Genomic DNA, 18319 nt, shown 5'->3' on the forward strand with positions numbered 1-18319 from the left:
AGCAAGTTTCGGAACCAATAGGCGTGAAATGTGACTGGTGGACCATTTCTTGATCGAAGTATAAACCAGTAAGTCATTGACATTAGGGGCGTCATGTGACGTGGTAGTAAGGGGGGGGGGGGAATTGTCAACCCGAAACAGAAACATATTTGAATGAACGGGTTTTGGTAATAAAAATATATTAACTACATTTGTGAATACCAATATATTAGCATACACAATTAGAATGTAAAACTTTAAAAAAATACCAAACACATGTAAGAGTACATGTAAATATTTGGAAGAATTGAAGCTGATGTTATAAAGGGTTATCATCACCAAAGGAATTAAGAGGACACAGAATTAGAAGATTACCTTAGCCTATGTCGTGTGACTTTTGCACCCTCTCTCTCTGTTCTGCAGCACACGTTAGTAAAATATATTCAAAGGAATTAAGAATGAAAGAATGATATACATTTAAGTATATAATAATGTTTGCATTACACTGTCCCTTAGTTATCGTCCCCCTGACGAAATGTAAACTGACACTCCTTTTCGACATTTATTAGAATATGAAACAAAATTCTATACACAATGAATTAACATAAATAAAGATAACTGTAACATTGACATCTCAATTATTGTAGCAGTTTTGTTCTACGATGTACAAAACAACATATAATGTATTCACAGCAAGAAATATAAAGAAAAGCACTAACATGACTGTTAGCAAATAATGAGAAACAAAGTATGCTTATAGGCCCTCAGAATCACATTCATAATCATCTAAGGAAGCGTTATCTGTATTCAAAGCAGGCAATGAAAAGTAACGAAAGAACTTAACGTGGTATATGCCTTCTTTCGAGGCTTGCGTCTTAAACTGGCTACTAACGGATCAGAGAATATCAAGAGTCTATGAATGAAATCTGTGTTGCTATCCATCTACATGTGAGTCTTTTTTCGTGTGAAGTTCTCTCGGTACTTTCTAGTGTCTTTGTTCCTTGTGCTTCTTCCGAAAGTTGGCAAATCGGAAACATACAAGAGGCAATAACAATTTTCCTATGCTCCAAAATCTTAGGCACGTACTTGGTAAGTAATACTATTCATCATCTCGTAAGTACAAATGTCTAGTTGCTGCTGCATACTGCTTAAAAGCATCTGCGTTGATGGGAAAACCACAATTGATGCATTCCAAAATTACATGAAAATGTTCAATGAGTTCAACATTAACACCTGTAATGTCAGCAGACAGTCCAGCATTTCTGAAAAACCTTCGTGCTATATTACCATCATTGGTATTTCCTCCTTGTTGTGTAGGCATATCAACAAAAAGACCCATCTCATTTCGAAATCTTTCTTAAATACACTTTTTCCTACTGGCTAATTTATTTTTCATTTTGGGACCTATTACTCGCCACACTTTTACATCTAATCTATATGCAATGTGCAGTCTGCATTCCATAAACCTCGTAACATAATGTATTGTTCAGTTGAAAGACTTGCATGAACAATGAGTGCCAGAGCTTAATCTGCAGATATACTGTTCTTTTTATTTTCCTTATTAGACACTGAACTGCGAATCTTTTATATACTGGTCCCTCCACGAGGTGACGCATCTGATAGTTCTTTCACTATGGTCGCAGAATTCTTTTTGCCCTCTTCGCGAAGCTTCATTTCCGCAGCAGTAGCTATTTGCTCCAAGCTATTTGATGCGACGAAGTCTCTGAGCTTCCTTTTCTTGGTTTTCTCGCAACACTCACTGAATGTCTTGGATGGCCTTCCAGACGTAACAGGTGGTTTGGCAGTGGATGGAGAAGGTAGTAGCTTTCGAACAGTGTCTGGTAAATTTGTTTCCACATAACCGATCAGCATTTGATGTAAGGAATCGTTCACGCTGACGATGAGATTTGTCCGACCTGCACTCCACTTTCTGACATAGGCTTCTTACAAATATCTTTCAACTCTTTTCAACATCGGCAGAAAGGTGTTCCACGCTATTTGTGAAACCAGTTCATACATCTTCTCAAAACGCTTAGTTTCCCAATGACGTGACCAAATATCAAATATTACTTGCCGGGAGATTGAGGACGCCATCCTGAAAAAAAATATATAATTATTAGAAGCGCAAATATGCGCAGAATTTTTCTTTATATTATTTTAGTACACATCCTAGTGCATGCACTAAAATCAGTCTGATATCTGTATACGACTGTATAAGAGACTTCCAACCTACACTGCCTTAATGATAATGTTAAATAAGACACGATGACATTGTTACAGGTCAGGTGTTACTGAGGGTTCACAGACGCAAGACACTGCTAGACGTACATATGAAACTATTCAAAAATACACAGCAATGTCACTCCAAACACACTGCAAACTAAATGTATTATCTCCAAACATTGCAGTGTGTTTGGAGATAATACATTTAGTTTGTCATTTTCAACGCTACACATCATGAGTACTTTGGTCGATTTTGGGGCCTTTTTGCTACTTCCCTGTCACAGATAATTGCATTTCTTATTGATATTCTTCTTCATAGGACCCTTATCTTTCAATCTACTAAATATCACATTTTTCCACGGACTTCAATTTTTCCAATTAAATCCCCCTGAATTGATCAAATAATACACTGTGCTTCGCCACTACGAAAAGGCTTAACTTATTGGTGTTTTACCATAGCACCTGGGTAATTAGGACTCATGCAATGAAGCAGAATACACATTCAGTTGAATTGGCTCCTTATTCACTGCATATCGTCGCTCTGCAAATACACCTGAAAGCTGTCAGGCAGCGTCCCTTATAATGCGATAAGTGAATAAATATTCAATTGTTTCGCCACAACTACGAAAAAATAATAGATTGAAATTAAATACGTTCTCATCACGTACGTATTGATCCTATTGTGCTTTTAAAGGCGCAAAAGATAAACCGACATATGCTATTTAAACACAAAAATAGTAATATAATATTGTTGAAGCAAGCTACAACAATGTGAAATGCATAATATACGCAAAACCAATTTTATTATATTTTTTAAGTGCTTCCTTGTATTTGGCCAAACTTTAAGAGTTTGGAATGTTTTTTACTTCTCCTGAAAAGTTGTGGTTTTAACACATAGCGGTTATTCGAGGCGCAGCGATAATATGCTTAAATGTAATATTTGTGTTATTTCGTTAAGCTTACTCGATTACAGTATTGTTAGATAATCTATAACATTTTTGTCACTTATAATAATGCCGTAGTTTTGTATGTTGTTTCATAGTAAAAGTAATAAGCAAAAGTGTTGAACAATTTTGCAAAGTAGCACAAACGTCGGTAGACCACCAGCGAATCACTTTCAATTACACCTGACTACTTTATTTATTACGGTTAACAGATTTTAGTCTGTGTTTCAATTTCGGCTATATTATTGCATTCATCAGATACCAACTCACATTATGATTCATAGAACCCGAAGGTTCAATGCCACATTCACAAAAGCTGTCCATTGACTTCTGTCCCTAGGAGTACAAAATAAAAAACTAGATCCAATTGGCTGTTTCTCCAGATTCGTCTTAATATTGCCCTCCCAACTACACGTAGATTTTCCTAATGACCGTTTTGCGATTGGGTTGCCAATTAAAATTTTTAAAATGATCTTGCTTTCTTCCATTCTGGCTACATGACTCGCCACGCAAGCCTCCTTAATAACCCTAACAATGTTAGACGGTATACATTATAAATGCTTGTCTAGTGTATGGAGCACGTTGTGATATAACGAATCACTCATCCACTGATGTTTCTAAGTCAATTGTTCTTCCCATGTGGTTAGTGGAGTACGAATGCGAATGCGTACGTCCTGCTTGTTGTAACTACCCAACTATGGGAAACCAAGTTATATATTTAGAAGAACAATAATTTGTTATTTGAGTATATTTATTTAGTGTTGCATACAGAATGAAATGCTTTTATTCGTTTTTCTTTTCTTTGAAGAGTATAACATGATTGATTAATTAATTTAAAGTTCAACACCTATTTTCAATACCGAAGCTAAGTGAGACATCAACCTATAATTTAATGTGAAATCCAAACCACATGACTTCCCACTAGGAACCGAACTCAAATATGCTAACCATATAGCGACAAAGAATTCACGTGTGAAACTATTTGTCCTTTAAATAACATTTGCGTGGTCATTAGTCCCATAGCAAGTATACAAAAGCACAGGGTTGTGTTGCGTTAGGCATATTTAAGTAATTTTTTTAAGTTATCTAAGTAGCTTTGTGGAAGAATCACTTCTTGAAAAATAAGAATTTCTTTGTAGTGATAAATATACGTTTCTTGATATTCGTTGAGTATTATTTTTGAGTGAGTATATTGTTTCAGCACATTAAGGTGCAAGCATCACAAGTTACAAAAGAGTATTACACTAAAATAAATGGAGTTCCATACTCTTAAACTACGATAAACTTTCATATTAATCTGATCCAAAAGCTACAGTGATGTAAGGACGGAGATGGAGTCTACTCTTGTGTCACTGAATCCCTATCAAAATACATTTCTCTCTGTCCCTTGTCTATTGTCCTCTTAATACTTATCGATAGACCAATGGACGGACTGAGTCTGTCTATTGAAAGTTTAAAGTCAAATCTCATACTGTCATTTCCAAGTTCTAAGTTCTTTCTGTCAAATCTGGCAAACGAGAAACTAGATTTATGAAGAAGAAAATTCACACTCCATATTAAAAATAAGTAGATTCATGTTCGGAAGTTATCCGAAAATTCCGATTCTAAGCGGAATGGGAAGGGAGTAGTTTCCAAAAGTTGTTTCTTCACATTCAAAAAAATCGATGTTGTTTCACCATCACGAAGAAACGGCTGAAGCGTTTCAAATGAAGTTCGGAATACAGTTAGCACTTGCGTGAGTCGAGTGTCCGTCATATCATTTTCATTAAAAAGCGTTTCTCAAAGTGATAGGAGATTGAAAATTTATGACCGCTGTAGAAATCCACACCGTACTCTCAAAATGTAAATGATCAACTGTTCATAGTTTTCCATTACAGGGGTTCTTGAGACATAAAAGCAAAAATGGAAAAGAAGTGCGAAGCGTATGTTCGAACTGTTTAGAGATCATTTTCTTTGTGTTTACCCCGTGAAGTATTTTGTGATACGTCAATCACATCAAATTCCGAAAATTCTAAATTAAGTAGCTGCCATTGTAAATTTGTAAATTTAGTAGCGAGGGATAGTAGAGTCTTGCTATGAGATTGGAGGTGGGGGAGAGATTGCTCAAGGCGTATGATAACGAAGAAAATAGAGGTGAAAGACGCGAGAGTCTTACTTCTCAACCTGTCAAGAGGCATTTCTCCTTTATCAGCATGTTCTTCAAAGAATGTCACCTTTAGCTATGTATGAGATCTGGAAGTGGCTTTGGACTCTTTACCTGCAGTAGTGATTATTGTGCTGCTAAAATTATTCGAAAAACTTTTGTGTCATTCGTATCCAAATATTCGTTTTCAATATTCGAAGAATTCCTTAATCGAATTTTAACAGCACTAGTAGGTAACCTTTACAGTTAATCTACGTCAATGCGCATGAAATTGAAACGATTAGTAAATTGTATTCTTCTTCGGTATTTGTATGGAAGTTGCTGCATTATGTTGTAAGATACTTATGAATTAAATTTTACATGTTACCTTATGGGAATCATTTGATGATGGCATAAACCGCTTAACTGGTATTTGAGTTTGGCAAGATTTCTCCTTTCGCCATAAAAATGGAAAAGTAAACTCATTGCAGTTTTAACTGGCAGTGTAAAGAGGTACTTATTGTACATGGATATATATATATATATATATATATATATATATATATATATATATATATATATATATATATATATATATATATTGTACGTTCAGTATTCTGTTCCTCTTTTTGCTGTTTATAGATATATACAGGGTGGCTTAAAAGTAGGTATACAGAACCGTATTGATCAGCTCATTGCACTTTATATCATTTCTTATTGTTATTCATCAGGTAGATTTAGTTTCTTTATTATTTGTTCTTAATGTGTTTTTACTTACATCCTAAGCTCGGAAGAGCCGAAGCAAATAAACCAATAAATTAGAATGTTATACTTGATCACTGCAGAGGTTTATACCTAATTTTGAGCCACCCTGTAGAACTACTCGCTTCTAATGTTTTATTTTCAGTATTGTAACGACAAGCTTATCTTATCACTAATCACTACCTGGTATTCAGTTCGTAGGATGGAGCAGTGGACACAGTTAGTAATAAGATCATCTTTGATTTAACAAGAGCCATAAAAATTTTTCATTTATTTAATTATTTTATTTTACTTTTTATTTATTTATTTTTTTAAAGAAATGGCACAATAGTTCCATTCAAATGATAAATTCGTTAATGTTGTTGCAGTACCCGTGGAAGCTTCTTGGGCGTATTCAAGTTGTAATTTGTTATACTAATGAGAGTTTTCCGTATGAAGTTATAGATATATAGATAGATATGAGAAGTGTTCGTTTATATCGAAGCTCCTATTTTGCTTCTGCTCCCTCTTAATATCTCCAAAAATTTCATTTCATTTTCATTTTTTCCTGATATCATACGATAATGGAGCGACTTACAGAAATGTTAGCTATGGCCCTAATCACTCTTGCCTACCCATTCACGTGAGATCAGTGAAGTTGAGTAACGCCAGTTCTAATGTGTACTTTGATGAATAACCGAAAAAAAAAAAAAAAGTTTACTTAATGTCCTGGACCTATTGTAACCTACTACCAGGGTTGGCTGCTTTAAACCAAAAAACGAAAAATGTTCGTAAAAGTGCAAGTGTTGTAAAATCTTGATGAACACACATTTGTGGGTTGTCACGTTTCACTCCCGTACATTATTCGTATTATATTCAGACCTAAATTTCTCATTCATTACTCAAAAAGATTATACTACAAAAGCAACTTATATATATATATATATATATATATATATATATATATATATATATATAAAAGTTCATGAATGTTTGTTTTGTGATTTTTTTTATAGTTCGTTATTATTGTTATGTAATTGCAATCAAAGAAAAATTCTAAATATTGTTTCGTTTCAATAATATTTACTATTGATAAAATACATCGAAATACCGTACTTTTTTGTGTGTATGTGGGGGGGGGGGGTCATAAAACCCTACGAGAGGCATTTAGTGAAATGAGAAGTATCTTTGGTATCTATTTATGTATAAATGAGTCTGAGCCAAAGTGAACTCAAATAATTCGTATCTTTATTCACTTTTCTTACTGATATGCAAATTAAGCCGTTGTATTTCTTTAACTTGGACTAATAACAGTCGTTGTTAACTAACTTGGACTAAATTATTTCTTCTGTACTCTGTAGTACTTTGAAGTTGTCCATATGTAATTCTGTATAATGGTTTCACTTGTGCAACTGTTCATCTTTTTGTCCTTCTGAAATTACTCTTGACAATTATATTAACAAGTATGTAAAGATCAGTACAACGTATTTTTATCAAGAGTCCTTCGTGAGTGAGTCTATGGATGTATCGCATTTGTAGCCAATTAGTCTTGGTTCTGAGTTCAAATGGAGGACAATTTTTCTCGGATGTAAGTTGAGAAGCCGTTTGAATTCCGCTTTAAACTTATGTGACCCTTCCAGCATAACCCGGTTGTTGCATAACAACACCAAGGCGAAACAAACTTATTTCTGTCCATATATGATATGAATACATAGAGCAAATTATTTAACCCCCCCCCCCAAAAAAAAACGTGGTTTAAACCCAAAAAAACGGATTTTTGGCTTTTTCAATAAAAACCATGGTTTTTGCCAACCCTGCCTACTACTTAAAGAAGTATCTGACTTCGATGCAGGAAACCACGAGCAGCGCCGGTAGGATCCACAATATGCTGACCAGTGATGTCCTAACTTAATATTGCTGGCTTCATTGCAGGGAGTTTAATCTGAAAATGGTGGAAATTGCCAACTGAGTGAACGGAATAGGTGACTTCGATAAAATGAAAATCAGACAAAATAACATTATGTAGCATCGTCGCTCTCTTAGTAACTGATTGTCAAAGCCAGTAAACAACAGTGTGCAATATATCAGTATAATATGATGAAGATATTTGACACTTAAGCTGTTTGTAAAAATTATGATCATCTTCCTAATTTTCCTCATGCTTAACGATATTTTCGTTTCTTTTGATTTCCCATCAGACGCAACGTCACCGTGTGCTTTCCTTTTCATATATATTTTTCAAATATTTATTCATTTAGCGCACTGGAATTTGTTATTTTTAGCTTTTTAAAGTCCTTTCAGTGATTCGATCGTGGTTAGGTGTGCGGGTTCTGTTAAAAAAAATTATTATAACTTTAAAAAATCATACTTGTCTAAATACTGAAGAAATGAACAGTAGTAATGAAAGTAGTACAAACATTGATAAGTAGTTCCTTGTTGTTCAGCAGCATTTCATTCAAATCTGTGGTGCTGCATTTAACTAATATAAAGGAAATTGCAAGTTATTGGAAAATTCTTGTAAAGTGTCACGGAATTCAAATTGTTGAACATTGACTAAAACTTTTTTAATTAATAATAATAAAATACTGTATAATTATTATTATACAGTAACTCATATTCCTGTAAACTTCTGAAAGAGTAGTCTGAGTACCGTTTAATGAGAGATTCCTTCTTGAATTACTTTCATAAAAATTCTATTTTTCTCTCTGACTGTACTACTGTTACGTATTCTGTTAACTGTGAATCCCAATCTAGTAAAGGATCTAGATTTTGCTCAAAGATGGAACGTATCTTGTAAGCTCCACACGAGAATGAAAAGCCTTTAATTTTGGTGCTGGGAAAGCAGAGAGACCATTTATTTATGTGCTCAAATTCAGGGATCTTCTGAAGTTGATGTCACAGAGAATGAAAGAAAAAATAGGGATTACCTGCAAAAGTAATACCCAGTTGTCAGAAGTACTGAGAATTATACCGTGGGCTAAGCGTGTTATAGTAGTGTGTTTAATTGTATGTAGTTAAAAACGCATGTGGATAGTTTTTTTTTTTTTCCGGTCAATAAAATACTTACTGTGGAACCCACTAAAAATTTTGTGGTACGATAGATGATGATTAAATCATGGGTAACAGCTACAAGATAACGTGATCTGTGTACCATATATGTATACAGTGGCGGGTTCGGGATTTGATCAGTGGAGCAAGAAGTTCAGTTCGTCTACGTGTCCTTTTGTCAGTTATCAAGTACGATCAAGTACTAGAAGTTCAATTCTAGCAAAAGTAAATTTTGAGGTGAAACAGAGTGTAAGACCTGAACTTCACTTTTAAATGCAAAAGTTTGTTAATTTGTATTGATCCTAAGGAGCACGCTCTTAAAACAATAACTAATCGCTTCATCCCTCTAGGCATAGAGCCGCGTGATTCTGAAAATTATATATATCTTTAACTATTTTTGAGTTTGTATAAATACAGACGGATGGGCACGAGCTATATTCATTATTTCCTTGGGATGTTAACAGGATTGAAAATAACTAGTAAAACTCAATTCAATACCGTGTTTCCCCCTGACGCGCTATTTCACAATACTAACACCGGTACTGATTGTACACTTCCTACTGCAAATGTTATTACCATATTAACTTGTTTTACGTTTAATTTAATTTACGTTTAATTACGCATTGATGTTACTGATGTAAAATCGTTCTAGGTGAATAATTGCTAAGATAATTGTGAAAGAAATGTAGTTAACGAAATTTACGTAGCGTAGATAGTTGACGTTTTACCATGTGGTTTCTCGAGACATTCACATTTTCTCTTGCTTTATAGTCATTTAGTCATTGTCTCACTTAGTCTATAGGTACTGTGGTAAAAATTGGTATAAAGACTCTTTAAGTTTTCCGTGTACAAAATACAATTGTATCGTGGTATCTGTGTGTGTGTGTGTGTGTGTGTAGTAGATTATGGAAGTAATAGGTAAGAGGGGAAAAAAAAGATTGCAATTTACTTAGTTTCGATCACCAAAGTAGTAAATTATAATAACAAATACAATAGCTGCAATATATGGGGTAGATTGGTATAAAAACTATTGACTAACCTGTAATGTTTCTAAAATAAATGTTTTAGCTTATATTTCAATTAAACTAGCGATCATTTTTTCTCAGGGCATTAATTATTTTGATCTGACATTCTGAACTTCTAGAATTTGAAACATTAATGATTCTAAAGAATATAAAAGTAGTTGAGTTTATTCAAATATTAAAGGGTTAAGAGCTCTTAAATGGTAACATGTGTAAGAATTGTTCGTTGACTACCTCATACAAGGACACATAATAATATAAAAACATTTACTAATACCACTGTTACTTGTAGCAACTATGTGAAGATTTGCATAAGAAAATAATTAAAACCTTTTGCCCTGAGGAAAATTAACCGATAGTTCAATTGAAATATAGGCTAAAAAATACTATTAAAGGAACACTACAGGTAAACCAGTATACGATTACTATTGCAGTGTGTTCATACGCTCACTGTGTTGTTCGTAATTACCACAAGAAGCCTCTAAAGCATTGAAATGTGTGTTTGTAAAATCCCGTATTGCTCATTACAGATTTGCTACAGTCTCAGATTGTTGACCGTTACGATTAACATGCTTTGGAAGTATTCCCAAAGGAATTTCAATTGTGTTTAAATTAAAACTGCGTGCTGGTAGAAGCAGAATATCGTAATCTTCCTCAGAAAACCACTCTGGTTTTACATCTTCATATGTTTATATAACAAAATTCATCCTAGTGTGCATCCTCACATTGCTTGACTTACCTTTGATGCAAAACGCTGTCCAGGTCATCATAATTTCTCCCCATAGTTTTCTTTTTGTTTTCAGCTACTGCTCTGACCTGAGATTTTGCCAATAATACTGAAATTCGTCTGGCACATCCAGATCGAATTTCTTCTCATCGATAAATATTATAAATAGTTTATTACATTCTTTGCCTTCATACCGAGTTCCATCATTGTATTACAGGAAGACTTTAAATTTACGATTTCATATAACAATGTTTTAAAGAAATTATACTATTTTTAATACTTTCTAATATTTGTGAAAAGTGGTTACCTATTGTTAAGTACAATCAATTTAATGATTGAAATCCAATCAGATCAGTATTTATTTTTGCAGGAAGAACGGCAGCGAACTAAAGAGAAAGGTGAAAATGAAGTTGAGTCAACAAGTAGTTTGCATGGAGACATGCCTGTGGAGCGGATACTTGAGGCAGAAAAGAGGGTCGAATGTAAAATGGAACACAACGTGGAAATTGAGGTACGTAATATTATCATTTAGTGCAGTCTTCATTTTCTGAAGTATTGCCGAAATGACAGTAAACTGCGCGCTTAAAATTAAAATGTACAAAACCTATCTACACTTCTGAAGTAAATAATCGAACTTGGATATAAACATGTTTAATTTTGTCTTAAAGTTTGGTGTTCATTATACACAAGCGCAGATCCTGGATTTGCTCAAGGAGGCGAGACGCGTCTGTGTTTCATTTTAAACAATGATCAACTTCTATAAAGTTCAGTTTAAAAAAAAATATACTGGAGTTCAAAGGGGGCATAACCCCTTTTTAATTTTTAGATCCGTCACATGCATACCAGTATTTACAAACCGATAAACTTTTATTACAAATTAAATACAACTTTTATACATCACCACCGTCAAAATAATTATTTTGAGCAATAACAGGCTTCATTCATACTGCTTTTCTAAAAGATCTTGAAGTTCGTATTTGGTAATCTCCTTCAGAGCACTCGTTACATTGTTGTGACGTCTTCGGCTGAAGCGAAATTCTGCTTTGAGCAAATGTTTTGTTTTCGAAAAGAACCAGTAAGGAGGTTTCGAGTAGTTTAATAAATTCTGGCATTTCAGTTCTCGCCCATCTGGATAGTGGATGTGGCTTGTCTTCATCAGTGAAAATAGGATCACTTGTGTGTTACCCGTGAAATTGAATCCGTAATATTGCTTCCTCCCGTACTTATGGCGTAGAAGAGTACATGGCTCAGTAAATGTCTTACCTATGTAAGCACAAAATTTGACATACACTTGCTGTTCTTGTAACGTCATTTTACCGGCCAAACAAACTGCTTTAACGACACCGAATCCTACTGTAACGTCTTCACTTGATAATTACTATAACAACCAATCCCTCTGTGTAGTTTTAGGGCAGTTGCTGTAAATACAAGATACATATGAGCTTGTAGCTTGAAAGATAATTTTTTTTCCATACAAAAACCAGAGTAGCAGAGATAACGAGGAAGATTTTGCTGTACTAACGAACTGAATTTATATGACACTATTGGTAGGAAAGGTAATACAGTAACAGGTCCCATAGCAGACACTTTCATAATAGCAGACAGATTTTTTCCTTCCATCAGAAATGTATTATTATGGGATAGAACACTCTAGTTTACAGATACGGACAGTTTTTTTCTCCCACTAGTTTAGTATCCTCTTAATAACGGAGAGGAATTATTTTCAGTTCATACCTATTTAACACAAACAATTCTTCATGCAACCAGAAAATAAATCCTTAGCTGATCCCTTCACTGATCCAGAAGTTGCAAGCAATTTTCGAACAGAAACTAGTATTTGAAAACCGGCAACTATAGCACAACTTTTTCCAGGAAATTCATGAACTGTTATGATTTCTCATTCATCGCCCAGTAATGCGAACACTGAATAGAATATTCCGATATTAACATGTATTTACATTTCTGACTGACGTATTAACTGTATAATATACTACAAACATTTGAGTAATCTAAACTATTGTAATCTCTTTGAAATGGACACCTCTCATTTACGAACAAATAGTTATGTCCAATCTGTGTCTGTTATTCAGAGGTTTCAGTGTACATTATTTAAAAAGGGCTAATTTAATTAAATGATACCTGTTCGTAATATATTTATAGTATAATTTAAGAACACAGATATATATATATTCTTTCTTAGATTGTTACTTTGATCAAGGTAATTTCACTTGATAATTTGACAATATAAGATATGAGGAAAGTGTGTGTCTTGATTCTAAGTAAACATTATGTACCAGAAATAAGATCAAATTTTATCACCAAAATACATAAATGAAGTATACGTATATTTTAAAATTTTGTAAGCTTTGGCTGAAATTCTTTACCAATAGGAAAGGAAGGAACAAGATGATGATATCGTACAGCGAAGATAAATAAGTGGGAATCGCGCGAAGCTACACCATGATGTCACCCAGAATCATGGGATAGCATTGTCAGGTTAAAAGTAAAAAGTTCAGTGGAGCAAGGTAAAACTCACCAGATAGGTTGACTGATGAGGGTGCAGGGAGAAAAAGCAATAGTTAATGGAGAAAGAAAGAAACTGAGTGAAACAAAATAAATAATAGTATGTGAGTTTCTAACCTCTAACCTGAAACTTAAAATTGTATTTCATTTCACTGTTGACTTTAGTATCAGGAAATTTCATCATTAGATATTAACGTTAAGGACCAACAGCTTCACATAAATTCTACAGATTGTTTATTTGTTTACTGAGAGAATGAATACAACTGCATGAAGATAAGAGGTTTTGTAAGGAGTTGAGACAGGCAAGTTTCATGAATAGATTACATTAAAAATAATAATAATAATAGTAATAATAAATACTTTTAAGGAAACGTGTCGCAGAAGTGTCCAGGTATCTGATCTGTCTAATAAGGAACACATCAATGATCCACACTATGAAGTGATGTCAGATTGGTTGTATTCCGTTACAGTTATGCTGGATACTTTCTGGAATTAGTCCAAATAAATGCAACGGCCAAATAGATATAAATTTTTACTTCCGTTATTGTAAATAATTTCCTACCTTAGATTAGATAAAAAGCTTAACATAGTGCATTACACTGTATTTCAATAGAAGAACATTTTTTTTTTTTTTTAACTTATTCCCTGTATCACGTATTTTGTTTCCTGCTATGTTCAGTATGTTACTGAAGATTCACTAATTGTAGAATTGGTTTGCTTGTTGATCGAATAAATGTCCTGTCAGTTACTAAACTTCACGTAGGAAACAGAACAGTTGTTCAATTTCTGTGGTAAACATCGGATTCCGCCTTGTATAGCTTTGGTGCTAAAAAGGGAGGTAAACTTTAATTAATCCTATAATTATAATAATAATACAAATAGCAATTATGAAATCAAAGTAGCTAATAAAAATGATAGTAATAATAAAAACTGGTATCTGGGAAACAGTGAGTATGTTGTGGGGTTTGGTGGAATGTGTGTTACCGTTGTGTAGGGTGTTGTATCTATCTTTATTTTCTATTTCGTGTATACTTACTGTTCTCATTTTGCTATTATTATTATTATATCTATCAATCTTAACTCTTTCATTAAGTCCTCTTCATCAATCTTACCTCCGTTCGTGGCGTCACTAATGCTCGTGGCCCCAGTTTCTGCCTCGAGTAGAATAGCCCGAGTAATAATTCGGATCCCACGTTAAGCAGTAGGCCCCGTCTAATGTTCTTTCGGTGCTTAAAATGGACGTTTTTATCCCTTCTTAACTTGACACACATACTCACGTGACTGGAGATGCTATGATGAGGTTGGTACGGTACTCTTAGCCTACTTTTTCTAGAACATTTTTTTTTCTGCTTCTAAGTCTTAGACGGTGGAGTTAATCCAAATAACACCAAAATATTTTACTTCCGGACACCAGAGTGCCAGTTTGCACAGTGCTTGTGTGTATATATAAATTAATAAAAGACTGCCGGGGACACTTGATCAGAGGTCATAAACCTTTGGTGACGTCATTAACATGGCCGCCGTGTCGAGAGACAGGTTCATGATCTCTGATCAAGTGTCTTGGAGCAGTTTTTATTCTTTGATATGTACACTCATGTCCAAAATGATTGTCATATCTATAACTGTCTTTTTGTAAGAATATAATTTGATAATGATGTTCCAGGGCACTTCTAATACTGATACTATGTGTATAATCGGGAAATGTATATTTGGGGTAAATTTCATAGGACGAAAATTTGAATCAGTAAAAAAAAATTGCTAAATTGAAAAGAAAGTTTTATTTTCGTTTTATTGTTCTTATTTACTGGTCTTTTGACATGAAATTTGCAACATACATGTCTTTGCCGATTATACACATACTAACATTATAAGAAATACCGGGCTAATTCGTTATCAAATTATATTCCTAGAACAACATATTTATAGACATGCGACAATAATTTTGGACATGAGTGTACATAAGCACTGTGCAAAATATCATGCTGGTGTCCGAAAGTGAAGTATCTTTACGCTAATTCCACTAGCCGGTGAAGTTTTGCGAAAGAGTATTCATTTTTATATTGTGATTACGTTTTTACTATTTTATTTTGTGTTTGTTATTAACTTTTTGAGTGTTGTTATGTTTTTTGTTAGTCTCTCAGCTGTCAAAACATTATGATCACCTACCTAATATCTTGCATTTCCACTTTTGGCTCGCAGGACAGTCGCAGTGGGTTTGGCATGGAAGTAATAAGGTCTTGGTAGAGGCAGAGGCATGGCGCAACACTACCCCACACACAAGTCTTTCATATCTGTATATTTCGCGGAGATGGGAGGTTGAGTTCAGTGACATTCCAAAGTTGCTCAATTGGGTGAAAATTGAGTGAGTTTGTGGGTCATTGCAGGAATTGAAATTTACCAGTCCTGGAAACACTGTAGTATGACGGCTTTGTGAAAAGGAGCATTGACCTGAAAAATGTCATTTTCAGCTGGAAACATGGCCGACATGAGTAAGTGTACGTGATAAGCAATGACTGGCTGATAGCTAAGAGCTGTCTTGGTGTCCTCCACACGGAATAGTGGGCCCCATGAATGACCATGTGAAGGTTCCTGAATCATAATGGAGCCACCGTCGGCCTGTCGTCGTCCTAATGTAAATGTCTCGAGTACCTATTCTTCCGAAAGAAGACAAATTCTGACCCGGTCATCGATTTGATGAAAGCAGTATTGTGATTCATCGGATCATATTACGTTGTACGGCTGTCCATTGTCGATGCGCACATAACTATTCCGAGTCGCAGACGATGGTGTGTCCTGTTAACATTGGTATCTGTGTAAGACGTCGGCTGCGGAAGCCCATATCTAACAGTATACGGTGAAATATGTGCTTTGTCCATGATTAAAGTTGGCAGTTAATCGTGCCACAGTTTGCCCCTAGCCTATTTTACCAAACTCGACAATCTGACATTGGTTTCGCCGTCTTTTTCCCTCACTTTTGAAAGACACTAACCACGGGAACACCTGACAAGTCGCGCTGTTTTCGAGATGTTCGTTTTTAGGCGTCTGGCCATCACATTCTAGCCCCTAACAAATTTTGATATATCGTTAGCCTTCCCCACCCTACGCAGAAGCACCACACTGACTGATTGAGTGAAATACCTGTCACCGTCTGGGGAGTGGCTGTGCTTTGTCTCGTGACTCATACGTTAGCCCAGCGACTTCGTTCAAAAAGTAGCGGGGTCATAATGATTTGGCTGGCGAGTGTATAATTGTGTGTGATAGTGTTTAATCTTATTCTGGTATGATTTTTCCATGCCTGCATTGGAATTCCTTGTTCTGAGCATATTAATTCAAAGTAGGTTATTTTAAATTGCTGGAAATCGAACACTGTTTCTTGTTAACATAAATGCATTAATTCATCCCGGATGGAGTACCAGTAATAGAATAGCAAATTAATTTTAAATGAAAATATCAAATAGAGTGGTAAGTAATGAATGTAAATTTTGTGTGTTTACATGTTTTATCTGAATATATATTAACTGATTTTATTCTGTTATCTAGAGCGTTAGTAACATCTGTCAAGCAACGAGTAGGCAGTTGTTTCAGTTGGTGGAGTGGGCAAAACACATTCCGCATTTTACAGCATTACCAATTGAGGATCAAGTAGCTCTTCTTAGAGCAGGTAAGTTAATTTTCCTCAGAATACATTTTGAAAGATGTTAGTTCATCTGAACAAGTTAATTCTTGTAGAGTTCGACCTGCATGAGTTTACATGACGGTCGTGGGATGTAAAGTAAATAATAATATGCGGAAATAACATAATGAACACTCACATGAAAACCTCTTACTTAAATCATCATATATTTTCGTCTGTGAAGTTACAGACGTCTTCAGTAGTACGTTATATAAAAATAAATTGTGAAGAAGTTAAATATTGCAACAATTCAGTTAATAAGTAACAAATAACCAACGAAACGATTTCGTTTCTTCGAAATGTTTTTATCCACATTTTCGTCAAATTTTATAGCATCTTTCATTTGTTTCAAATACTTTTCTTGCTATTCAGAAGAATTAGCATTTAATTAGTGAATATTTTTTATTCAAAACTTTTCGATTGTACGTCGATGACTTGCGTCCAATTCTTCTAATCCAGAGTACTAACTTGTATTTAAATCTGATTTTTCTGGCTTCTAATGAAGTTCAAGATATGTGTGTTCTGGTTCTTGGTATCAAATATGTCCAGAAACAAGAATTTTATATATGCATTTTCATGTTCTTTAATTATTATTATTTCCTTTTTGCCATGCCAGTATATACAGTCCGTCTACTAAGTTTCGAGACTGGCAACAGTGATACTTCATCGATGGTGGAATTTGGCGGTATAAATGCAAATTAGTTACTGTAACATCTGACAAACGTGCAGTGAAGAGTTCGTTATTTGCTACAGAAGGTGTGATAATGCTTCAAATGAGATGCTGCACGATGTGTTGTGTACGAAACAGAAGAGAGGATACTAATTAAATTTTGCGTTAAATTTGGTAAAATGTGGTAGAAACTATGAAAATGATTAAAGAATGCGTACAGGGATGAAGCTACTTCCCGAGCCAATGTTTTCAAGGAACATGTTCTGTTCCGCTGCAGTCACTAGAAGTCTCACGGATGACCTTAGGAGTACGCGGTCGACAACTATTAAGAAATTTGTGAAACAGGATCTTCAGGAAAGGAAATTTTGTGCCAAACATACACACTGACTGATGACCAAAAGGTTTGACGAGTTTCTGCGAGTCGTGAGTTGGTGTAAATAAGAGACAGGGACTCCGATTCAAAAAGAATATAACTGGTAACGGGATTCTCTTTCACACGTACATGCCTTCACAAAGCGCCAGTCAACAAGTTAGGTCTGAAAAGGTTCTCCTCAACTGGAGAAAACGCGCCTTTAAATGTCACGTGTGAAGACAATGATGGTGGCTTTCTTCGATTGGAGAGGTGGGATTTTGTAAAGAATTCATAC

The 18319-nt window shown here is 34.7% G+C and overlaps 1 protein-coding gene across 3 annotated transcripts in view; it reads left to right on the forward strand.

The window, feature by feature from the left end:
- The window catches only part of LOC145675198 (retinoic acid receptor RXR-alpha-B-like), a 175206-nt gene that overhangs the window by 142097 nt on the left and 14790 nt on the right, over nucleotides 1-18319 (forward strand). For 2 of the 3 annotated variants that reach the window (XM_081745577.1, XM_081745573.1), the window contains exons 5-6: nucleotides 11162-11317; nucleotides 16870-16990. In XM_081745577.1, the coding sequence (XP_081601703.1) occupies nucleotides 11162-11317; nucleotides 16870-16990 (277 nt within the window). The remainder of the gene's footprint in view (nucleotides 1-11161; nucleotides 11318-16869; nucleotides 16991-18319) is intronic. The other variant, XM_081745576.1, reaches the window with a different exon arrangement.

Source organism: Thermobia domestica, chromosome 2 (genome assembly GCF_964235325.1).
Source record: "Thermobia domestica chromosome 2, izTheDome1.hap1.1, whole genome shotgun sequence".
NCBI classification, from domain to species: Eukaryota; Metazoa; Arthropoda; class Insecta; order Zygentoma; family Lepismatidae; genus Thermobia; species Thermobia domestica.